This window comes from Perognathus longimembris, chromosome 2 (assembly GCF_023159225.1).
Source record: "Perognathus longimembris pacificus isolate PPM17 chromosome 2, ASM2315922v1, whole genome shotgun sequence".
Taxonomy (NCBI): Eukaryota; Metazoa; Chordata; class Mammalia; order Rodentia; family Heteromyidae; genus Perognathus; species Perognathus longimembris.
In genome coordinates, this window is record NC_063162.1 from 21,496,046 (window position 1) to 21,521,954 (window position 25,909).

Below are 25,909 nucleotides of genomic sequence, written 5' to 3' on the forward strand. Positions count from 1 at the left end.
TAAGCATTAAACACCAACATACAGTTTATTATTACTTTTATGATGGTTGTTTTGGAGGGCTTTTTGTCTAAATATTCTAGCTTAGTCTTTTTGGAAGTGAAAATGATCCGAGTAAGATTGTCAGTAATCTGGGCTTGTGTCACCTCTTGGTACTCTTATTTTAAATTGTATCTGGGAACATTCATAAGATAATTAAATAAGAAAATGTTGCCAAAGGCATGTGCTAGTGGCTCTTGCCTGTAATTTTAGTTCTCAGCAGACTGAGATCTGAGGATCACAGTTTGAAGCCCAGCTGGAGCAAGATAGTCTGTGAGACTTTTGTTTCCAGTTAACCACTAGAAAGACAAAAGTGGAGCTGTGGAAGAGCATTAGCCTTGAGCAAAACAGCTCAGGGACATTGCTCAGGCCTTGAGTTCAAGCACCATGATTGAAAATAAATAAATAGATAGATAAAAAAAACTCTTCCCAAAGAAAATTTTTGTTTGCTTTTCTACTTTGACAGTGCTTCTTAAAATTGTGTCCCTGCCATCTTTCAGGCAGAGCTGCTTGGACACAAACCATAGAGGTTTAATGTTCTTCTGGCTGAGTTATAACATTGCCACCAGTCCCCAAAGGCAGCTTGCTTATTTCAGTTGTGCTGTCTTTTCTCTTCTAGGGAATGGGGCTTGTGATTGCTCAGGCTTTGTCTGAATACAACAGGTAAGTATACTGTTCAAGAAAAGTCTGATTTTTGTTGAATTGGGTTGGGTAGGGAACTGGTTTGTTATAGTATGTGGGTGAAGAAGTCAGAGAAATTTCTCCAAAAGAATATTCAGATGTATAGCTGAATGCAGATGTATTTGTTTTAGCTCAGCCTATTGGGGTTAGCAGGGGTTTCTAATTCCAGGAGAAAAAAAAATAGTACAAAATTAGTAAAAAAAAAAAAAAAAGCATTTTCTACATAAAGAAGCTTGTGGAGCACTTCTATTTTTTTATTAAAAGGAGAAAGCATATTGAGCCAGGTCTAGTTTGACAAATGTTTCCTTTTTTCCTCCTCATGTCCCTGCCCTCTCCTGCCATTCCCTCTCCCCTTCTCTCCTCCCCTTCCTCTTCCTCTCCTCTGCCCCCCCCTCTCTTTTTTGGAGTTCTAGGTGTTGAACTCATGGCCTTATGCATGTTAAGCATGCGCTGTCATTGAGTTATACTTCAAAACAAATGTTTCCTTCACATTAGTGATCAAACTCAACTTTCCAGAGTCCTTGTTTAGTGGTGTGTGTGTGCGCGTGTGCGTGTGCGTGCGTGCGTGTGTGTGTGTGTGTGTGTGTGTGTGTGTTCATTGGTGCTTGATTTTCTTCTTGCTGTAAATTTGGTAAGATCTGGTATTCCATGAATAGAAACTAGAAACATCTGTAATCCGGCTAAAGGCCGGGTAGACCTTTCTTGTTACTTTGTAGAGTTTGCTTACACATACACAGTTGGGTTCTGGAACTTCAAATATGTCCCATCTCCACAAATGTTTTAACTTTACAATTCTCCTCTTTCTCTTTCAGACACATACAAAGTTTTCATTGTTATAGCCATAAAGTAAATTCATCATTACACTTTTTTTTTTTTTTTTTTTTTGCCAGTTTTGGGCTCAGACTCAGGGCCTGAGCACTGTCCCTGGCTTCTTTTTGCTCAAGGCTTGCACTCTATCTCTTGAGCCACAGTGCCACTTCTGGCTTTTTTTGTTTATGTAGTGCTGAGGAATCGAACCCAGGGTTTTGTGCATGCTAGGCAAGCACTCTACTGCTAAGCCTCATTCCCAGCCCTCATCACACTTTTCAAGTAATAATCTGTTCGGAAAATAACTGTATCAGCAATATGTTAATTTTACATTTTTGCAGCTTCTTTTCTAAGTCTCTCTTTAAGTAGCCAGGCATTTTGGTGCATACTGTCTCACATGCAAATAGGTATCTCTTTGCTTGAGGAGAGAATAGCAGTGGCTGGATTGTTATGATGCATTAGTTTTCTGGAGTGAGAGAATTTTGAGTGCCCTTCTTTGATGATCTAGAATGTTAGGGTAAAAGACATTCTTGATAAATAATCCTAAAGTTGAATTTAGTTTAATTTTTGTTCAGGCAGTATAAAGACAAAGAAGAAGAACACCAGAGTGGGTTTTTCTCTGCCTTAACAAATATGGTAAGTCCTGCTTGTTTTTATTTCTCCTGCTGAGAAATATAGGAGTTCTTTAGGGTAGGCAAATCTGAACTCAGGAGTTTAGTAGCACTCTGCCACTTGAGCCACCGTGCCACTTCTGGCCATTTTCTATATATGTGGTGCTGGGGAATTGAACCCAGGGCTTCATGTATACAAGGCAAGCACTCTTGCCTCTAGGCCATATTCCCAGCCCCTCATACCCTGATTTGTGGAACACAAAATCAGAGGGTTCACATCCAAGTGTTCTTTTGTAGTGTTCTGTGACTGTGATTCTCTAGTAGCTGGTTCAGAGTTGGATGGTTATACAGTAGATTTAATCCATTTATGTAAAGGCTTAGGGTCTGAGCTGAGACATATGAAGATTAGGAAATATATTGTTCAAACATGTAGGCTTCCAGAACAAAGTTTCTTAACTTTGACACCATGGGCCAGATAATGTGGAACTAATTTTTTTTATTTAGGGGTGGGGTGGGGTTGGAAGACAGGCTAGTCTTAAACTAAGAATCATTCTGTTTCTGAGGCCTCCTGAATGCTGGGACTGCAAGTATGTGACAGCAGGCCTGTGACAATAATCTTTTTTTTTTTTTCCAACTCCTGGGGCTTGAACTCAGGACCTGTCCATTGTCTCTGAGCTCCTATTCTTTTTGCTCAAGGCCAGCACTCTACCACTTGAGCCATAGTGCCTCTTCTGGCCTTTTCTTTTCTTTTTATTTGCCAGTCCTGGGCCTTGGACTCAGAGCCTGAGCACTGTCCCTGGCTTCTTTTTGCTCAAGGCTAGCACTCTGCCACTTGAGCCACAGCGCCTCTTCTGGCCATTTTCTATATATGTGGTGCTGGGGAATCAAACCCAGAGCTTCATGTATACGAGGCAAGCACTCTTGCCACTAGGCCATATTCCCAGCCCCTGGCTTTTTCTTTTTATGTGGTACTGAGGAATTGAACCCTGGGCTTCATGCATGCTAGGCAAGCATTCTATCACTAAGTCACATTCCCAGCCAGAGACTAATCTTTAGGAGATAAATCTAGCATAGTTTTAGGATCCAGGTAGACTCAGAAACTTTATCATTTTTGGGTATTACTCTCCAAGTAATCAGCCTGAGAGCAAGATAGTTCCTGAGGTTATTGCAAGAAATAGCTGCCCCTGTCTTACAAAGTAATTCCCCCTTTCTCCCCACCCCTGCAACTCAGAGCTTTTGCATTTTTCCTTTCTTTCTTCTCAGAGGTTAGTCCTAGAAAAGAACTATATAGTCGGGTGCTGGTGGTTCATGCCTACTCAGGAGACTGAGATCTAAGGCTTGTGGTTCAAAGGCAACCTGGGCAGGAAAGTTCATGAGATTCTTATCTCCAGTCAACCACCAGAAAACCAAAAGTGGAGCTATGGCTCAAAGTAGTAGAGTGCTGTCTTTGAGCACAAAAACTCAAGAACAGGGCCAAGGCTCTGAGTTCAAGTTCTATGACCAACAAAACCCAAAACAAATAAACAAAAAGAAGAGTCATAACAATATTTTCAACTCTGAGCCATAAATGAGTGAAGTCTCTCAGAGGTCGAGAAGTGTGAGTTTTGCATTGTTGTTTAAGCATATGGATTAGATCAATTATGTTGTTGCTAGAGACCTTCAACTTTTAGCCAAGGAGGAAAAGTTTTATATTGAACAAATGAAGCTCCAGCTGTGTAGTTTTGGGCATTGGTAAACGGGAAAAAAGTGTTTTGAGTGGTGGGCATCTTTTTCAGGACCTGTGAAATCATGCATATTAAAGATAGCTTATGGCAGTTATTTATTTGCCTGTCCTAGCTGAAAGGTAGATAATGGTCTTTCATAAAGTTCTGGTCTGAAATTCAAATACTCCTGGAGATAGGTCTAGTTGGTTGATGTCAGCCTGCTCTATGACATTCTTTATGAGTTAGTTTCTGATTGCAGCTCTCAGGAAGAATGCAGAGTCATCTACTTATCTAGGTTAACATCTACTTGCTATCATAGTGACAACTTATATGTTGAAAGGAGGGCTGGAGAAAAAGTACAAGATTTTTTTTTTGTTTTAAGACAAGATGATTTTTTAGGACTCTCATTATGTCATTTATTACTTGCAAGCTTTTTAAGATCTTCAAAGTGGTCTGGTTTTGAGGTGTGTGGCTAATGGTCCAGAGTTTCTAGTTCCTTCCTACTAGAAGCAGTTTGGTCTTTCACTGATTAGGCTTTCACATCCTCCTACATAAAGTCTGCAATTCCCCTTTTCTTCCACAGGTGGGCAGTATGTTCATAGCAGATGCCCATGAGAAAATCTCAGTACAGTAAGTACCTGGCATTCTTGGACATACCTTGGACATTAGTATGGGCTCTTCTATTGGCTATAAGAGTGGAAAATGTTACCTCTTGCTAATCTTCTACAAACTAAAACTTTTTTTTGGTGATTTTTAAAATTTTCTCTTTGGTTTTAAATAATACTGGACCCTTAGAAATGTAATTTAGTCTCAGGTATAGATGGTCCTTAGAAGCTAAAAACTATTCCCAGCTATTTCAAATGATATGAAAGACAGCTTAGTTAAAATTTTATTTATTTATTTATTTATTTTTGGCCAGTCCTGGGGCTTGAACACAGGGCCTGAGCACTGTCACTGGCTTCTTTTTGCTCAAGGCTAGCACTCTGCCACTTGAGCCACAGCGCCACTTCTGGCCGTTTTCTATATATGTGGTGCTAAGGAATTGAACCCAGGGCTTCATGTGAGGCAAGTACTTTTGCCCCTAGCCCATCTTACTAGCCCTCTAGTTAAAGTTTTGACCACATGGAGATGAAAAAGTGAGAAGAGAGACAATAATTGAAGAAGGTTAAGAACTGGTCCTAAGGAATTAGATTCCTTACCTATATTCTTTTGGGTATTCTGAAAGGAGAAACAAAGAGAACTCAAAAGTAGAAGATATAACAAAAATTATGGGGAGAGTGTACATTATTATGGCAAGTATCTATCTGTAAGATTATATATATATATATCTTATACTTATTAGCAAATTTCTTTCTTAAAATGAAAGATCAGAGAGAAGATGATTTGAAATGTATAATACAAATCTCATGTACTGTCATACTTTCAGTATTTTATAAATAAACTTTTGGGAAGAAAACAAAAACAAAAGTTCAAAGGGAGATGATGAGGAAGAGCTGTGGTGAAATATAAGGGTTTGTTGTTGTTTTGTTTTTGTAGGTTCTGGGGCTTGAACTCTGGGTATGGGGGACTGTCCCTGAGCTTCTTTTGCTCAAGGCTAGCACTCTGCCATTTGAGCTACAATGCCATTCCAGCCTTTTCTGTTTATGTGGTACTGAGGAATTGAACCCAGGACTTCATGTATGCTAAGCAAGCACTCTACCACTAAGCCACATTCTCAGCCCTTTCTGAGTAGTTTATTGGAGATAAGAGTCTCATGGACTTTCCTGCCTGGGCTGGCTTCTGTCTGTGAGTCTCAGATCTCAGCCTCCAAGTAGGTAGGATTCTAAGTGTCAGACACTGGTGACTGGTGAAATCTAATTTTTATGGTTATAATGTTTTCAATCTTTTTCTCTAAGAGCCAATCCAATTTCTTCTCTTTTTCTTTAGAACCAATGAGGCCATTCTTCTGGCACTTTATGAAGCTGTTCATTTAAATCGCAACTTCATCACAGTATTAGCTCAGGTTGGTTATGTTAACAATCTCCTTTTTTTCTCTTAAAATTATTTTGAGAGGTGAAAGTGTTAGGGATTTAACCTAGGGCCTTAAACATAGTAGTCAAGCAAGCAGTCTACTGCTGACTTATGTTCTAGCCCTCTCCTTGAATTTCATACAGACTCATTACATTAAGAAGCCTATCTGGTTCTACTTGTTTAAACTCTGCTTTGCATTGGTAAGTGGTAGTAATGGATATTGCATTGTTGTCTCTGCTTTGTGCTGTCCTCAAATATATGTGTGCCTCTGGTTCTAAAGTAGTTCTAATGACATGGATAGTTAATGGTTTTGGCCAGTTTACTGATTGGTTAGCCCCAAAAAGTTGAGACTACTTCTTTTTTTTTACTCCTGATATTATTTACTATATGAAAGTTGTTTTTCTCCTATTTTTATGTGCTGGAATTTGAAATCAGGGCCTTATACCTGCTTGAACTATATCTCTAGCTCTTAAGTTCTTCCCTCCCTCCCTCCCTTCCTTTTTTGCCAGTCCTGGGGCTTGAACTCAGGGCCTGGGCACTGTCCCTGGCTTCATTTTGCTCAAGGCTAGCTCTCTACCACTTGAGCCATAGTGCCACTCCTGGCTTTTTGTATATATGTGGTGCTGAGGAATCAAACCCAGGGTTTCATGTATACGAGGCAAACATGCTACCATTAGGCCATATTCTCAGCCCTCTCTCTTTTTTTTAAATTTCCTTTATTTCTTTCTAAGCCCCTATGGACTTACAAGTAGAGATAAAATAGGTTAAGCCATTCATGTTTTCTTATCAATATCTAGAGAGCAAATGTAAAAAAATATCCTATCTAGTCTACAGGAGTAGCTATTAACAGGCAGATTGGTGTATAAGCATTGAAAGCAGAAAGATGTAAAAAACAGAGTGCTAGGTCACATGCCTAAGGGGGTATCCTTAGTAGTTGGCACAGAAGGGGACTAAAATAGGCTGAGAACTCAGGTTCATGAAAGCTATCTTTAAAAATTGATAAAGTATTTTTTATCTTAAAGCCAGACTGTTTAAAATATGTATGTAGGTTTCTGTTAGGGGAAATTTTACTTTTGCTTTTTTTCTTTAAAGGCCAGAATGAAATAGAATCCACTGATGAAATCCTAAAAAATAAAAAGGAAAAGAAAAAGGTCATGATTTAAAAGCAGTATGTTAGTTTAGATCTAGTTTGGGGAACACTTATCAGTTTTTTTGTATGTATATGTATGTATATGTGCCAGTCTTACCGCTCAGGTGCTGTCCTTGATTTGTTACTGTTTCTTCTCTCTTTTTTTTCAGTCATGGGGTTTGAACTCAAGGCCTGGGTGCTGTCTCTGAGCTTTTGTGCTCAAGGCTAGCACTCTACCACTTTGAGCCACAGTACCACTTCTGGTTTTCTGGTGGTTAATTGGAGTTAGGAGTCTCACAGACTTTCCTGCCCAGGCTGGCTTTGAGCCTGGCTTTGAGTCCTCAGATCTCAGCCTCCCAAGTAGTTAGGATTACAGGTGTGAGCCACCAGTACCTGGCTCCCTGAATTTATTTTGCTCAAAGCTAGTGCTCTACTACTTGAGCCACAGCTCCACTTCCAGTTTTCTGGTAGTTAAGAGGAGATAAGAGTCTCACAGACTTTCCTGCTCAGGCTGGCTTTGAACCACAGTCCTCAGATTTCAGCCTCCTGAGTAGCTAGGATACAGGCGTGAGCCGCTGTTGCCCAGCTTCTTCTAATTTTTTAATTTGTATGATTTTGCAGAAAAAGTTATATAATGAGAACCTAGCTGCCTCATGAAAACTAATCTACAGAGTTTCTCATTTGAGCCTAACATGAAGCAGTAGCATGGTAACTACATGTCTGAGTCCTTCCTTAGTAGCTTTTGGTCTAATTATGAGGCCAGGGCTTTCAGTTAGGCTATTCAGAAAAGGATGCTTAAGGAGAATTGGGTTTTCTGTTTTCTTACCCATCGTTGTCCTCTTTCAGAGTCATCCAGAAATAGGGTTGGTGACAACCCCTGTCAGTCCCACTCCAACAACCCCAGTCACACCACTTGGGACCACACCACCTTCCTCTGATGGTGAGCATGTCACTTCTTTTGTGTTTTTTATTAATATGGATCTTAGATTAGCATAAGGATAAGCATAGCTGACTTAAACAATATATTAATTAATACAATTAAGCAATTTGTCCAAAGCTGGGTATGGTTGGCTCATGCCTGTAATCCTAGCTACTTAGAAAGCTGAAGTCTGAGGATCACAGTTCAAAGCCAGCCCAAGCAGAAAAGTCCATGAGAATTAAATCTCCATAAACTACCAAAAGGTCTGGAAACAGAATAGTGGCTCAACTAGTAGAGTGCTAGACTTGAGCAAAAATTTGGGAACAGCACCCAGGCCCTGAGTTCAAGCCCCAGGACTGGAAAAACAATAAAAAATTGTCTAAAGTGGGTAAGGCTACTCAAGCGTTGTCTGGGCTATATCATGAATTTGAGGCTAGCTAGGGGAAAGAGTTAGCAAAACTGTTTCAGAATATAAAAAAGGTTAGGAAATATGGCTAAGTGGTAAATATTTGCCTGTCTAACATGAATGAGACCTTAGGCTCAATCTCTACAACTCTCTCTCTTGCAGAGAGACAAAGAGAGACAGTGAGAAGGAGAGGGATAAGGAGAAAGAAATATAGTTGTTAAATCTAAGTATGGTAGCAAATGTATTCTCAGCACTCAGGAGAATTTGAGACAAGCCTCTGCAATGTTAAGAGTCTCTGTCACAAAAAGAAACAGAGAAAACGAGGAGAAAAACTTGTGCATATGTAGTACTAGGACAATACTACAAAGAAAACTTTGGAAAAGATAGATGTTTTTCTTTATGTAAAAGCAACATAACTACAGCCTTTGCCCCTCAGATAATGGTCTTAGAATCATGGAGTGCTAATCTGAAAGGGACCTCAAAGTTTGGTAATGCCTAACCTACCTGCTTCCAGAGAACTTGTTGAGCTTAGCTGAGATATTTTATTTTATTTTTTATTTTTTTTTTATTTTTTTTTTTGGCCAGTCCTGGGCCTTGGACTCTGGGCCTGAGCACTGTCCCTGGCTTCTTTTTGCTCAAGGCTAGCACTCTGCCACTTGAGCCACAGCGCCACTTCTGGCCGTTTTCTGTATATGTGGTGCTGGGGAATCGAACCTAGAGCCTCGTGTATCCGAGGCAGGCACTCTTGCCACTAGGCTATATCCCCAGCCCTGAGATATTTTATTTTTAAAAAAATTGTATCTTGTGACTCTAAAGTGCTAAAAGTAAATGGAAAGTAGTAATATTGTCTCATGTAATCATTTTCCAGACAAGGAGATTGAGGCCAAGGAAATGAAGCAGTTCAATGACTAAAGGTTAGAGACTAAGAAGATCTGTAGTCAGGACAGGCACTGTGTGTATTTTGATTGCTCCTGTATGCCCAGCATAGTGCTTAGCATGGTAATTTGTTGTATGAAGAAGTGAACTTGAGAAAAAATGCAATAATGGAGCGCACTGGACATTGATGACTGAACTATGCAACTCGTGGGTGGAGATGGGAGGGAGGGAATGAGAGAAAATGAGGGAACAGATGATACTATACCAAAGGAAGTGTACTTATTATCTGACATATGTAAATGTAACCCCGCTGTATATCACCTCTAAAATAACAATAAAGTAAATTAAAAAAAAGAAAAAGTGAACCTGAAATTCACGTACTGTTTTGTCTGCTAGCAACTCCCAGGTAGAAATGACAAAGTATATGTGTCTTATAATTGGAAATTTGATGAGTATTTGACTTCTTCCTCTAAGAACAGCAAAATAGTATGGTGTTGGTGGCTCATACCTATAATCCGAGCTACTCTGTTTTTGTGTTTTTTTTTTTTTTTTTTTTTTTTTTTGGCCAGTCCTGGGCTTTGGACTCAGGGCCTGAGCACTGTCCCTGGCTTCCTTTTTGCTCAAGGCTAGCACTCTGCCACTTGAGCCACAGCGCCACTTCTGGCCGTTTTCTGTATATGTGGTGCTGGGGAATCGAACCCAGGGCCTCATGTATACGAGGCAAGCTCTTTCGCCACTAGGCCATATCCCCAGCCCTAATCCGAGCTACTCTGGAGGCTGAGATCTGATTCAAAACCAGCCTGGACAGGAAAGCCTGTGAGAATCTTATATCCGATTAATCACCAAAAAGCCAAAAATAGTGCTGTGGCTTAAAGTGGTAGAGCACTAGCCTTGAGTTCAAAAGCTCTGGGACAGTATCCAGGCCCTTAGTTTAAGCCCCAGGACTGGCACAAAAACAAACAGAAAAACAGCAGATTCTTTATTTATAATCTTATGACTAGAAAATGGCAACAAAAAAGTTATGTTTAAGCTACAGATAAGTATAACCTAGTTAAAACTTCACACTGGGGCTGGGGATATAGCCTAGTGGCAAGAGTGCCTGCCTCGGATACACGAGGCCCTAGGTTCGATTCCCCAGCACCACATATACAGAAAACGGCCAGAAGCGGCGCTGTGGCTCAAGTGGCAGAGTGCTAGCCTTGAGCGGGAAGAAGCCAGGGACAGTGCTCAGGCCCTGAGTCCAAGCCCCAGGACTGGCCAAAAAAAAAAAAAAAACTTCACACTGGAACCCTTTGTGACTTGTATGTCTTGACTTTTGTGAGTATCTATCTATTTATTTTTGTCTGTCTTGGCACTTGAACTCAGAGGCCTGGGTATTGTCCCTGAGTTCTTTTTTTGCTCAAAGCTAGTGTTCTACCACTTTGAGCTACAGTACCACTTCTAGTTTTCTGGTAGTTAATTGGAGATAAGAGTCTCTTGCACTTTCTTGCCCAGACTGGCTTTGGACCAAGATTTTCAGATCTCACCCTCCTGAGTAGCTAGGATTACAAGTGTGAGCCACCAGTACCTGGTGATTTTTAAATTTTTTTGGTGGTGCTAGTGTTTGAATTCAGGGCTTTGTGCTTGCTGGGCAACTGGTCTATACTAAGCCACACGCCAGCCCATAACTTTACACAATATGCACATACATCAATATATCATATGGTACCTATATGTATGTATGATATTTATGTTTTATGTATCTGTTAAAAATAAGAAAAACAAAATTTAGACCTCTCAAAAATGTTTGTGTTGGTAAACTGATTATTTTTGGTAGAATACCTGAAGTAAAAATAATCTAAAAATTAATTGATGTTATACCTCAAATGTTGAACTCATTTTGTGTAAAGAAGTACAGGAAGTTGGGTGTTGGTGGCATATGCCTGTAATCCTAGCTACTGAGGAGGCTGAGATACGAGGATCATGATTGAAAGCCAGCCCAAGCAGAAAAGTCTGAGAATCTTATCTTCAATCAACCAGCAAAAAGCTGGAAGTGGAGATAAGGCTCAAGTGGTAGAACATCAGCCTGAGTAAAAATGCTAAGGAACAAGCCCAAGTACCAGCACCAAAAAAAAAAAGTACAGGAAATCTAACTACATTTTAACACTACTTGTGTTTAAACTCAGAGCCTCATGCTTGCTAGACTGGTGCTCTGTGACTTGAGCCAAACCTTCAGCCCTTTTTTGCTTTATTTATAGGGTATCATGTTTGCTACCCCGCCTAGCTTATTGAGATGGAGTCTTGCTAATTTTTTGCCCAGGTTGCTCTTGAACTTCAGTCCTCCCTAGTAACTGGGATCAGGAAATCCAACGTGTGTGTGTGTGTGTGTGTGTGTGTGTGTGTGTGTGTGTGTGTGTAAAGGACCTTGAACTCAGGGCTGGGCACTGCCCTTGAGCTTCTTTTGCTCAAGACTAGCACTCTGTAAGCTGCAGTGCTTGGCTAGGAACTCCAACTTTGATTTCTCCCTCCTTTCCTTCTTTCTTTCCTTCTCAGGCTATCTTCTTCAATCTCAGCCTCCTGAGTAGCTCAGATTATAGGCATGAGCCACTGGTGCCCAGCTTCTTTTAAGTTTTCTTACAATACTTGTGGCAGTAGCATTTTCTGCTGTATAAGTAGTATAGAAGTATAGAAAGGAAGTACCACTGATATTTAGGTCTGCAGTGGCATATTGGATCTGTTTAGCATTGAAAGCCAAATTCTAAAATATCTTAATGAGAAGTAGTGTAGTAAGGATTGCCTACTTGTATGTGTGTTCAGGTTACTGAAAAAGCCAGGAAATCTTGGATTTTCTTTTTAAGGATGAATCCTGCCTGGTTACCATGACTAACAACACACACACACACACACACACACACACACACCAATTCCATGTGATCTTGGGGTTTGGATATTTCAGAGACCTGCTTTTCAAACTGTTCATTGTGAACACTTCCACCCACACAGTTGATTATGCAATGGCAGGATTTGTGCTTACTTACAACCAGTGAGCTTTTATTTTTTTCAAGTGGGAAGATCAAGTCAGCCCACTTTCAAATGACAACCTCTCTTGACAAAAAGCTGCTGGGAAGAATAATAAAGCCACAGATCAAGAAATGATGCTTCATTAGGAAGTAGATTTTAATTGTGAGGGATTTTTATTCTGTCTCTGTCTTGTTTGTTGTTTTTCTTCTCTCCAAACTCATTTCCTTCCTGTAGGGGTACTAAGTATTATAACCTTATTCTGAATTTTTGGTTTTTAATTATAGTGCAGCTCAGTAGCCTAGTTATATTTAAAGGTGTGTCACTGGAGCCATTATTTTTAAAAGCCAGCGTTAGCTGTAACATTTGTTCTCAGTTGAGACTTGACATTTGACAACTCCGCCTTGGCATGAGAGGACTTTCTGGTAAACTAAAAATACATGTACTTCTATATTTCTACATATTATATAAGATAGTTTCCAGTCATTGCTGAGTGTGTGAGTAGAAAAAAAGTCCCACTTACCAGTGAGAATCCTTTTTATATTGGACAAAGGAATATGATTATGGGCTCTAATCTTCAAAATAGGCTGTGGTTTGAAATGATAGTCCTAGATCATTGACCCATAATATGAATTAATACCTTTTAATATTTCAGCATAAAAATATATTTGTCTTTTATTAGTTCTTGGGGGCTGAACTGTGGGAAAACAGCCAAGGATTAGGCATGCAAATTTCTTCTCATAAGGCTTTTTGCTGTGCTTGCTGTGTATTATGGAATCATAATCTGCAAGTGTTTCCCATTGTTAATAAACATCCTCTGCTTAAACTATAATAACTCCAGAGGGACTCATTTTGGTTATGAATACATATATGAGTAATACTCCAAACTCAACTGAGTGTTCATGGCTGAAACTGTAGTAGAAAGCTATAGATTCTCCAGTTCATCTTGGCCATCAAGACTCTTTTTGTGTATATTATGCCTTAGACAGTGCAAAAGCATTTGACAAGATGACTGATTCCAATTTAAAAGCTTGGAATCTCAGGAGGTCTATATTAAGGGCGTATTCTGTGAGAGCTAATACTATTCTGGTCCTTCATAGTTCATTGAGGCTATGATTCAGAGAATAAGGGGCAGGATTTATTTTGAAAACAACAGTTGAATATATAAAACTCACTTCCCAGTATGTTCATACCGATAATATCTGATACTCCTTTTCAGATTCTCTACCGAGGAGGAAGGAAGGATTAAGGGGCAGAGTTTGAATGTAGTTTTGCCTCAAACCCCCCCCCCCCCATCTTAGGTTCTTTCAGTGTAAAGACTTTCAAAAATTGAACAAGAGTTCTCCTTATTAGGAAGGATTCTTCATTTATTTTAAGCAAGAGACTCATCAAAGCAAGGTTCATTTATATGCAATACAGATCTTTGCATAAAAAAAATCACAGTGCTTTTAAGAGGGCCCTGAACTCTCTTGGATTACTTGGAGCTGGAAGTGGAATCAGTATACTCTTCCTAGGATGTTGGGAGAAAAGCACTTTCTGGAGGCTGACCATAGTTGTGTGAGGATGGCAGGCTTAATTTCAGGGAATAGGAAGTGCTCTAGAGCCTCAGAAGTTTTAAGATAAGTACTTGGTCTCCCTCTGTTGTGACAAAAACATGTTTAGTCATATTCTTGCCTGCTGGCAAATCGGCTGTGGGTAGAAGTGTTAGATGGAATATGTTATGGTCTAAGTGCATTTTATCTGTTCTATTCTAGTTATAAGTTCTGTGGAACTCCCACTGGATGCAGATGTACAGACCAGTAATCTACTGATAACCTTCTTAAAGTATAGCTCAATTGTCATGCAGGACACTAAAGGTAAGGCATGCTACTTTGGGAATACAGGAAGTAGGAGGTATGACAAGTCACTAAAATCAAAGAGGAACATTTTTGGGGAACAGTACTGGGGTTTTGGACTTGGCCTTGTGCTCACTAGGTTGTGCTATCCCACATATATTGTACTTCTTTGTTTTCATTATCTTTACTTATATAGAGTCTTTGATTTTTGCCAGGGTCAGTCCTAGACCATGTTCCTCTTGAGTACCTAAGGTTATAGGCATGTACCACCAATGCACTGTTCTGTTCTGTTTCCTTCCTTCCTTCCTTCCTTCCTTCCTTCCTTCCTTCCTTCCTTCCTTCCTTCCTTCCTTCCTTCCTTCCTTTCTCTCTCCCTCCCTTTCCCTCCCTCCCTCTCTCCCTTCCTCTCTCCCTTCCTCCCTCCCTTTTTTTTTTCTCCCTGGTCATAGGGCTTAAATTTAGGGCCTGTGCACTGTCCCTGAGTGTTTTCACTCAAGGCTAGCACTCTACCATTTTGAGCTACTGGACCACTTCCAGTTTTCTGTTGGCTAATTGGAGATAAGAGTCTCATGGATTTTCCTGCCTAGGCTGGCTTCAAACTGTGATCCTCAGATCTCAGCTTCCTGAGTAGCTAGGATTACAGGCTTGAGCCACTGGTGCCTGGCTGCACTGTTAATATTTTGAGGTGTTGGCAGATGAACCATTGGAACCTGCTATGTAGAGTGATGATTCTGGTTTCTGAAAAACTGACTTCCTACTGCTAGGTAGGAATTAGATGGTATTGGGAAAGTCTGAAGTTGGAGGGGAGGGTTCGAAAATATAACAGAGTCAGGCATTGGTGGCTCACACCTGTAATCCAAGCAATTTAGGAGACTGAGCTCTGAGGATAATGATGTAAAAGCAGCTTGGGAAGGAAAGTACTTGAGATTCTTTAGTTTAGCACCAAAAAGCTAAAGGTGGAGCTGTGGTTCAAGTAGTAGAGCCCCAGCATCTAGGGCCTGAGTTAAAGCCTAGTTCTGACACACACATGCAAAATGAACAGGAAAAAAATTGATCTCTACAAAAACTACCAACTTGTGTTAGCAAATCTTGGTAAGTAGATGCAGAATCTGATGTGTGGGAAGTGTGTGTGGGGGGGATCAGCATACTTCAGGGAATTCCCTTTTGAGAATAAGAATTGAAAGCATCATCTTGTGGTGAGAATTAGAGGACTGTTAGGCAGAGTACAGTAGGAAGAGGTGAGATTCAGAGGACTTAACACTTAAAATAGAAGTGTTAGTACTCATCCTAGAAATTCATGATGGAAGTAGGAGAGAATTATGTGTTAGACACCCACATCCACCCTGACAAGGTCTTAGGCTGGCCTTAAGTGATCTTCCTGCTATAGTCTGCTGAGTTGCTGGAGTTACAGATGTGTATCACCATGGTGCCCAGTTTTGTCTTAGATGAGTTTTCGTTTTTTTCCTGTCTGATTTCTCATTCTTCCTCTGTTTATGATTTTGCTGTGACCTTTTAAAATTACTTTTATTGTTTATATAAAGGTAGTATTCAGAGAAATTAGAGTTATATGTCAGGTAATGGGTACATTTCTTTCTTTTTTGCCAGTCCTGGGACTTGAACTTAGGGCCTAGGCACTGTCCCTGAGCTTCTTTTGCTCAAGGCTGGCACTCTACCATTTGAGCCACAGCGCCACTTCTGGCTGTTTTCTATATATATGGTGCTGGGGAATCGAACCCAGGGCTTTATGTATAGGAGGCAAGCACTCTTGCCATTAGGCCATATTCCCAGCCCTGAGAAACTTTATTTTTTAATCTTTTTTTTTTCTTTTGGTGGTACTGAGGTTTGAACTCAAGGCTTTTCACTTGCTAGATAAGGATTATGCTCCTGAGCCATGCCTCTTCCCAACACCTTAAATTTTGTGTACACACAGTAAATTGATCTTTTTTTTTTTTTTTTGCCAGTCCTGGGGCTTGGACTCAGGGCCTGAGCACTGTCCCTGGCTTCTTTTTGCTCAAGGCTAGCACCACTTCTGGCCTTTTCTATATATGTGGTGCTGAGGAATTGAACCCAGGGCTTCATGTATGCAAGGCAACCACTCTACTACTAGGCCATATTCCCAGACCCCATTGTAATTTTTAAGTGTATAATTCAGTAGAATTAAGAACATTCACAGAGGGTGGAAATATGGCCTAGTGGTATAGTGCTTGCCTAGTATGCATGAAGTCCTGGATTTGATTGCTCAGTACCATATAAGCAAAGAAAAAGCCGGAAGTGGTGCTGTAGCTCAAGTGGTAGGATCCTAGCCTTGAGCAAAAGGAAGCTCAGGGACTGTGCTCAAGTCCTGAGTTCAAGCCCCAGGACTGGCAAGTAAAACCAACAACAAAAAAACATTCATGTCGTTTTGTAACCATCACTGCTGTCCCTCTCCAGAACTCTTTCTCTTCCTACAAAATTAAAATTATGTACCCATTAAATAGTAACACTCAATACCCTCTTTGTCCCCCCAGTCCTCGACAACCACCAGTCTGCTTTCTGACTATATGAATTTGAATGCTCTAGATATTGCATATAAATAACATTTTTCCCAGCTGTTTATTATTATTTTTAATGGTAGTACTGGGGTTTAAATTCAGGACTTTATGCTCACTTAGCTTACTTGCTCCGCTCTTTTACTAATTGAGCTATGCCTCTCCAGCCTTGTGTTTTGCTAGTGATTTTGGAGATGGAGTCTCATGGTTTTTTTATTTGCCTAGACTAGCCTCAAACAGCCATACTCAGAATGTCAGTCTCCTGAGTAGCTAGGATTGCTTAGCAATTGGGTATGTTTTCTTTTTCTTTTTTTTTTTTTTTGTCGGTTGTGGATCTTGAACTCAGTCAGGGCCTGGGTGCTGTTCCTGAGCTCTTCAGCTCCAGTCTAGCACTCTACCACTTGAGCCACAGCACTACTTCCGGTTTTCTGGTGGTTAATTGGAGGTAAGATTCTCACGGACTTTCCTGCCTGGGCTGGCTTTGAACCTTGATCTTCAGATCTCAGCCTCCTGAGTAGCTAGGATTACATGCGTGAGCCACTGACACCTGACTGAGCATGTTTTCTTTTAAAAGCTTATTTATAAGGCTCATAAAACTCTGTTTTAGGAATTTACAGTCTAGTAAATGATGTTTGGTTCTTAAATTATGGCCTGTGAACAAACTTCAGATTACTGGATATAAAAAACGTCAGGGCTGAGAAAGTGCCTCAGCAGTACAGTGCTTGCTTAGCATGCATGAAGCCTTGGGTTTGATTCCTCAGTATTGCATAAACAGAAAAAGCTGGAAGTGGCACTCTGGCTCAAGTGGTAGAGTGATAGCCTTGAGCAAAAAAAGGAAGCCAGGGACAACCCCAAGGCCCTGATTTCAAGCCCCAGGACTGGCAAAAAAAAAAAAAAAAAAAAAAAGTCAGTTCTGTTATGGTATGGTATAGTGGCTCATCCTAGTGGCTTACCTCTCTCATCCAAGCTAGGTTTGAGGACAGTTCATGAAAAAATTAATTGGGTCCCTGTCATAATCAATGAACTGCCAGTGGGGTTATGTTCTGGGTTCTTAGACATGTGGGAGCCCATAGGTAGAAGTATTGAGGTCTGAGGCTGGCCCCTGCACAAAAATATATGATCCTATCTAAAAATAACTAAAGTAAAAAAAGCTAGGGATGTGGTATGGCTCAAAGGGTTGAGTACCTTTGTACCGAACACATGGCCTCAGTTAAAACTCTAGTACTAGCAAAGGGAAGGGGGAGTAGCCAGTTCCATAGTAGAAACAAAATTGTTTGTACATATGTGAAAATGGAACCAGGTAACTTAAGGGGGTGAGTGGGGTGGAGAAAGATGTGTTTCTGTGTGTGTGTGTATGTGTGTGTATGCACATGCACATGTATGTATAGTGTGTGTGTGTGTGATGCAAAGGGTGACATTGATCAAGATGCATTGTACTCATAAACTGATATATTGAGTTGTACAACTACTTAAAGATTAAAAAAAAGAAAAAAATTGTTAAAATAGAATTGATTCTTTTCCTTATGTGGTGATACTGAAGTTTATACTCAGGGCTTCTTACTTGTAAGCAGGTACATTAATCTCTCCTTACTTGCTATAATCTCTCCTTACTTGCCCTAGTGAGGTGGTTTAAGGTTTTTTTCAGCATTTAGTATTTACTCTAGGTTTTTTGCAAAATGAAAAGTGAGTTTTTTGGTATGAGGATTTTCAGGCATTCTAGAATGGATCTGAAAGGAGGGGAAAACCAAGTTCCAGGGCTTTCAGAGTGAGAAGGAAACATTTGTAGAGATGGGGGCTAAAAAGATAAGTAGGGGAAATGAAGAATTACCAGAATGGAAAGGAGTCTAGATGGGTGAGTCTAGGCCATGTTATAGACATATTGCATTAGCTCTTGGAAATTTTTGCCTTTTCAAACTTAGATTTTTTTCTTCTCTTGTCTTGCAAATGTGCTCTTTACACGTAGGATTTAGATGGATGCAAATATTCCATGTCCCAAACTCCTAACATAGAATAGTCTGTTGGGAGTTACTGAGGTGGCTAAACCTTAGACTTAGCAGGTAAAATCTGGCAGGCAAGGATAACAAGACTCTTGTGTATCAGCATTTCCTGAAGCTATTCCTTTTTTATGGAAATGGGTAACCTCTTCCTTTCTCTAGAAATATTGCAGCAACCATACAAAAAAGAAATTGCATGGATGTGACCCAGAAAAAAAAATGAACTTTTAGCTTTGCTTGATATAAGACATTAAATCGAGGCTCTTGAAACTCATTTTTAGCTCTTGTGATTGTATAAGATTCTTTGCCCTGATCATTTCATCATCCATAGAATTGAAGCTAAAAGACCAAACCTAGCCTATGAACTAAGGCAAGGTTTGGTTTTTGCCAGTAGTCAACCTAAATACAGCAAAGGCCAAGGTTAGGTAAGATGAAGAATTATTTTCAGCCCTTGTGGCTTCACTAGCTTCTAGCTCTGTTCTTTTCTTTAGTGTCTGATCTTCACTAGGCCTTGGCTACCAGAATCACATCGTCATTATTATTATTGTTGTTTTAAGTTGTATCTTAATTTCTTTAAGTAGTTGTACAGAGTTACAATTGAACATATCAGTTTAGGAGTATACACACTAGGTAAATGCTCTACTACTGAGCTATACCCGAGCCATCCACCTTCTTTGTTAATAATTGGAATGTGCATTCTAGGAGACTGGAGACATTTGTTTATAATGTCTAGCAAGTGCTTGCTATATAGTAGTTATTCATTTGCTAAATAGATAACATTTAGGAAAAAAATGATCAAGAATTTACATCTGCTAGGTGTGGTGGTGCATGGCTGTAATCCCAGATACTTGTGAGGCTGAGGCAGGAAGTTTGGTAGTTAAAGGTCAGTCAGGGCAACTTAGTGAAACCCTGTGTCCACTTGATCTTAGTCAAGAGGCTGAGAATCAATGAGACCCTGTCTCAAAATGAGAATTAAAGACTCAACACTATGGTTTATACTTACAATCCCAGCTACTTGAGAGGCAGAAAAATAATTAATTTGAGGCCCGCCCTCAAGCTAATTCTCTGGAAGGCCACAGTTTGAGGAAAAAGAGCAACAACAATAACAAAAAGAGAACAATCTGAAAAATTACTGGTGCTATGAAAGACTTTAGAACATGGTTAAAGTGGTAGAGTGCCAGCCCAGTATGAGACCTGAGATCAAACCCCAGTACCAGAATAAATAAATAAACAAATAAATGAGTGAGTGAATGAATGAATGAATGAATGGTGATGTGGCTCAGGGGTGGAGTGCTTGCCTAGCGTACAGAAGTACTTTTGTTCATTCCCCAGTTCCAAAACCAAACAAATGAACAAACAAAACAGCAAAAGTTTCCATCTTTCTAGGTCATAGTAATTATAACAGTGCAGGGAGAAGTATGCAATCTTTGTCACCAGTTAATTTCTTTCTAATTTTATTACCAGCTTACTATGAACTGTCATGAAACTATTTTAGATTTTGTGTATGTTAGTATAAATGGTGGTGCTCATAGCTGGCAGATGAGGGATAGAAAAGGATAGCCTTCACTATTGAGAAGCAAAGGGCTAAGCTGGAAGCAAAGGTCATAGTCAAGGACAGTAGAAGCTATTGCATGACTCTCGGGCAGATGTTTAACTGATTACCAGGATAATTAAGAAAAAAATCTTTTGGGAGAATTCTTTTGCCTCGAAGGAAAGCAAAAATTACTCTAGTAATATCTTCAGTTTCATTCATAAATTTTGTGGGGTAAGTGTGAGTGTTTCTTTTTATTATATGCATTATTTGTTTTTGGAAACAGAACCTTACTGTGTAGTTTAGGCCAACCTGGAACTGGCAGTAGTTCAGACTGGCATCATACTTAATGATCATCCTGCCCCAGTCTCCAGACTGGGAGTACTGGAATTGTGTGAGTTCACTATCATGCCTGACTATGCTATACACCTTTATTTTCTATTGATGCTTTTTGCTGATACATAGAGTGTATTTTTCTTTACAGATGAACACAGGCTTCACAGTGGCAAGCTCTGTCTGATTATCCTTACGTGTATTGCAGAGGTATGTCTCACCAGCTTTCTGGTACTAGCTAATCTCTTACAGAGTGTTTTCTTCCTGTCCTTTCCCTTCTATTTTATTACTTTTAGGTACTAAAGCCTGTGAGAGAAAAATTTACTCCTTGGTACTGTTTTAGTCCTTCTAGAATACAAACTCAGATAGCAGGGGCTTTTGTCACCTTCACTATTGTGTTCTCATTGTCTGGCACAAGTATGAGTTCAATCAGCACTTACTAGATAACTTAATAATGAATTGTGATGTGATAAAGTAACTGCTGTAGTTGAGAACTGGAAGATTCTGGTTCTTGGAAGTTTTAAACAAGAGACTTAAAACTTTGGAAAAAATAGTCTTTTCCCCTGGAAACTGCTCATGTGGGGGGGTCTTTTGTATTTAGGGGAAAAAAGGAGCTCAGGTTTCTTGGTGGTGGGGAAGTGGAATAAAACTTACTGCATTTTGGCAGAGAATACAGCTGAGGGTAAAAGGAGTGGTGCTTTAGCTTCATGAGAGGGCACTTTGGGCTGGAGTAACCCTGAATCTTGGTAACATACAAGTATGGTAGAACTGGAGCTAGTTTAGCACTAAATTTATAGCTTCAACCTCCTCTTTCAGTATTCTTAACTCTGCTTCTTTCTTAAAAAATAAAAATAAGTTAACATAGTCTCTATGGAATAGCAATCTCTTATACATTCTTCCCCCTTTTATGTTCTCTCTAGGAAGGTGACCTCATTTCCACAAGGCTAGGGGCAGCTGGTTATGGAAGAGCTGCTTATTAGCAATGGGATTAATGTAATTGCTTTTCAAAAATCTTTCTAAGAAAATCTTTGAAGGAGTTGTTTCCCACAAATTGTAACAGTTCCTAGTAATTGGAGACTGTAGGCATGTCAGATATTCAGAAAGGTGTTGTGAAAGGGCCACCCATTATATTTATTGCCAGTTCATAGTGATAAGGTTTTGATTTTCCATCATTCTTCAGCAAAGTCAGAGATAGATAGGGTCTTACTTCTTCTATGCTGCCTATGTAGCAGTTTTTTCTTTCTGTTCTGAGCTCATTCCTAGCAGAGCACAGACTTTTCTTTTTATTTCTAGAGTATCATGTGGAGCCCATACATGGATCCTTCAGCCCCTATGAAAATCTTCAAGCTGTTAAAACCACAGCTGACTCCTTGGGCAGATGGAAAGGAAGAGGGAGTAGGAAAACAGATTCCTCTCAGCATTTGCCTCAAGCCACTAGGTCTTAATATTTTTCTTTTTAAGTTTCATAGAAATTTTTGACTAGCTAATAATACATTGGGAAATTGTGACCAAATAAAATTACTTGCCTTAAGTAAGGTTTGACATAAAGGTTCTACATTTAATTCATTAGCTTTCTAATTGAAATTACAAAGATATGTAGGAAGTATAATAGATTACAAACTGAGTTTCTTATCTCTGGCTCTCAGTCCTTATTTTTCCTCTGTGTTTTTTATTAGGATCAGTATGCCAATGCATTTTTACATGATGACAACATGAATTTTCGAGTAAATTTACATAGAATGGTAGGTGTGACTTTTGCTTTCTTGATTTTTCCCTAGGGAATCGTGTGTGTGTGTGTGTGTGTGTGTGTGTGTGTGTGTGTGTGTGTGTGTTGAGAGAGTTGGATGAAACTGGGAGAACAAATACAAATGGAAAATTGTGCCAAAAAGCTTCATGCAGGAGCAGGGAATATGGCCTAGTGGTAGAGTGCTTGCCTCGTATACATGAGGCCCTGGGTTTGATTCCTCAGCACCACATATATAGAAAAAGCCAGAAGTGGCACTGTGGCTCAAGTGGTAGAGTGCTAGCCTGGAGCAAAAAGGAGCCAGGGACAGTGCTCAGGCCCTGAGTTCAAGCCCCAGGGCTGGCAAAAAAAAAAATCATTCATGATGGCTATTCAACAGATCCATTCCTATCCCTGGTTATTTTCATGTGTGTCATAGAGCTGTTTCTTGCCCAAGAGAGGTTAGAAAAATCCACAACAATATGACCATTACAGTAATATTGGAATTCCATAAATTTCAACTAAGAGATGGGTCTAAGCCTTTGTCTTCAGAATATAGTATCATTTATGCTTGGCCAAAATAAGGTGCTGCTTTGATTTATTCATCTGAGAGGTGGGGTAATATGGAAGATAAGGTAATAGCTTAAATGTTGGAAGTATGTGTGTGTATATATATATTTAAAAAAAATTTTTTTTTTTGGCCGGTCCTGGGCCTTGGACTCAGGGCCTGAGCACTGTCCCTGGCTTCTTTTTGCTCAAGGCTAGCACTCTACCACTTGAGCCACAGCGCCACTTCTGGCCATTTTCTGTATATGTGGTGCTGGGGAATTGAACCCAGGGCTTCATGTATACAAGGCAAGCACTCTTGCCACTAGGCCATATCCCCAGTCCCTGGAAGTATATTTTTTAAAAATACAGTAAAGTTCAAGTTTGAAACAACTTTTGTATTTTGCAGCTACTACTATTTCTGTCTCTATAGCTGACACCATCACCTCTTGTTTTTCTGATTATGTTAATGTCAAAGAAAAATCTAATGTACCTTGTTAATTAATAATTCTACTTCAGGGTTGGGATGTAGCTCAGTTGTAGAGTACCTACCTAGAATATTGCAAAGCCCTGATTTAATCTCCAGCACCAAAGGGGCAGAAAGTTACTGTACAGTATAGGTGAAATGGAAGAAAAACCATCAGCTTTCCTGTTGTAGTTTGCATCAGTGCCCTGTGAATTATTGCCTTGCTGTGAATAATATTTTTGTCATAGGCCTGCATGGATAACTTAGAAGCACTAACAAGTCTTTCCTACCCTACCCTAAGCACTAGAAAAAAGGAAAGAACAGGTAGCATCCCTATAGTAATGATTTGATTAGCCTGAGAAACGCGATGATGAGCCATTGACTTTCAGTTCACATGTCTCCTAATTTCTTTTCTTTGTGTTTATATGAAGCCTATGAGACACCGGAAGAAGGCAGCAGACAAGAACCTTCCCTGCCGTCCTTTAGTATGTGCAGTACTGGGTGAGTATCTTCAAAACTGACATTTTTCTGAGGGAGTGGTAGGTTTTCATGATTAAGATTTTGGTTAATGTGCTTCTTCCTTAGAATAGTTACTATTTCTATTTATGTTTCTTCCTTGGCCTAAGGAACCATGATTATTGTTGTGTTTGGCAAAGTAAGCATGATGAATATAAAGCACTCAATAAAAGGTAGTATTCAAGGAATAATCTTTCCAGAGACACAAATGAGTATTTTTAAACTTGATACATGATTTAAATTTGTTAAGTACATAACTTCTGATCAAGATTTCAACATCTTACCTTATTTCTTGGCCAAAGTTGATGTATCAGGTGGTAAGACTTCTCCCAAATAAATGAAGCTGAGATGGGGTTAACAGAGCTGATAGGTAGGGACTGTATTTTGAATAATTTTGTCTGTTCAGAACTTAGCATTTCCCTTAAGATAATTAGCTGGAACTCTTTTTTTTTTTTTTTTGGCCGTCCTGGGGCTTGGGACTCAGGGCCTGAACACTGTCCCTGGCTTCTTTTTGCTCAAGGCTTGCACTCTACCTCTTGAGCCACAGCGCCACTTCTGGCTTTTTCTATATATGTGGTGTTGAGGATTCGAACCCAGGGCTTCATGCATGTTAGGCAAGCACTCTACCACTAAGCCACATTCCCAGTCCCTAGCTAGAACTCTTAATCCCATTTTCACTTAGATATTCAGCCCTAGTCCCTAAGTCTGCTTGATTTTAAAAACAGTAATTAAGACTGTGTACTAAACCTCTATTGACTCAAAACCCCATGGACCATTTCAGTCAGTATCCGTCAAACAGCATGATAGTGAAATGGGATAGATTGACAGAGCTTTTATAGCTGAGTCTCTGGTTACATGGATGTAATCCATAATTTCTTTTCTGCTTGTCTCATTGCTCTAGTCTCAGAATATGATTTCCCTTTGGCATTGTACATTAGTGCATTAGTGGTATGAATTACTTGTACAATGAAATTTCCCTTGTATCTGGTTTATTGGCAGATCTTCTGGAAGTAGGAGAGTTAAGTACTTATTAATTTCCAAGTGACAAGTGATGAACAGTGTTGCAAAAAGTTACTTGTAAGGCCAGGTGCTGGTGGCTTATACCTGTAATCTTAGCTATTAGGAGGCTAAGTTCTGAGGATCATGATTGGAAGCCAGACTGGGTAGGAAAGGCCCTGAGACTCTAATCTCCAATTACCACCTAAAAAATGGAATCGGAGCTGTAGCTCAGAGTTGGTAGAGCACTACCCTTGAGTAAAGAAAATTTCAGGGATAGTGCCCAGGCCCTGAGTTCAAGCCCCATGGCCAACTAAAAAAATGTGCCTTACACAAAATTAAGTGCTTATTTAATACAGGTATATGTACGCAGCCCAGTAAAAAGTATAGAGTTTTCAGAAACTTTTTTTTTCAACTCAAAGGCAAAGAATGAATTTCATTCTAACTTCTCTTCTTTCCCTTTTCAGACCTGATGGTAGAGTTTATTGTAACACACATGATGAAAGAGTTTCCTATGGATCTCTATGTGTAAGTACCATGATTTGTTCCTGTTTAGTATGTGAAAATCTATTTTGAAGAATCAAGTGATAGAAAACTTTTGGTCTGTGTATGTTTTATTTCAAGAAAAACATCTTTGTGTATGAAGAGGGGAACATTTTGTACATCTGCTCTGAAGCTTGGCTTTTGGGCATATCTTTGTTATTACTGTTTTCTTTTTCTTTTTCTTTTTGGTACCAGTACTGAGGCTTGAGCTCAAGGCCTGGATGCTGTCCTTGAAATTTTTTTTTTGGTGAAAGCTAGCACTCTACTAGTTGAGTCGCAGCTCCAGTTTCAGCTTATTGGTGTTTAATTGGAGCTAAGAGTCTCATGGACTTGCCTTCACAGTCTGGCTTCGAATTGCCAACCTCAGATCTCAGCCTTCTGAGTAGCTAGGATTAAAGCATGAGCCGCTGGCACCTGGCTCCATTATCACTTTTAGGCATACAGACTGAAGATCTGGGCAGATGACTTGAAGCAGTGATCATAGGAAACAGTTGTAATCTAAAGATACGTAACACCAGCATGCCATTTAGTTTTCTCTGGGCTTTAGCATCATAGTAATCAGTAGGAAGAAATCAAGAGAGAACTTAGGGTCCATTCTTAGCTGGCATTTTCCTGACAGCTTAGCTAGAGCCTTGTTGAGCAAATTATGTCTCTAGTACCCTGGCTGGGATATTTCTGCCTCCTAAGGAGAACTGGTTATACATCACAGTTCTCTACAATGAG

The 25,909-nt window shown here is 39.8% G+C and overlaps 1 protein-coding gene across 2 annotated transcripts in view; it reads left to right on the top strand.

Annotated features, from left to right (window-relative positions):
• The window catches only part of Armh3 (armadillo like helical domain containing 3), a 177,338-nt gene that overhangs the window by 42,444 nt on the left and 108,985 nt on the right, over positions 1 to 25,909 (top strand). For both annotated transcript variants that reach the window (XM_048338396.1, XM_048338395.1), the window contains 10 exons: positions 656 to 699; positions 2,100 to 2,160; positions 4,422 to 4,468; positions 5,765 to 5,840; positions 7,824 to 7,917; positions 13,930 to 14,031; positions 20,548 to 20,606; positions 22,073 to 22,138; positions 23,563 to 23,632; positions 25,111 to 25,171. In XM_048338396.1, the coding sequence (XP_048194353.1) occupies positions 656 to 699; positions 2,100 to 2,160; positions 4,422 to 4,468; positions 5,765 to 5,840; positions 7,824 to 7,917; positions 13,930 to 14,031; positions 20,548 to 20,606; positions 22,073 to 22,138; positions 23,563 to 23,632; positions 25,111 to 25,171 (680 nt within the window). The remainder of the gene's footprint in view (positions 1 to 655; positions 700 to 2,099; positions 2,161 to 4,421; positions 4,469 to 5,764; positions 5,841 to 7,823; positions 7,918 to 13,929; positions 14,032 to 20,547; positions 20,607 to 22,072; positions 22,139 to 23,562; positions 23,633 to 25,110; positions 25,172 to 25,909) is intronic.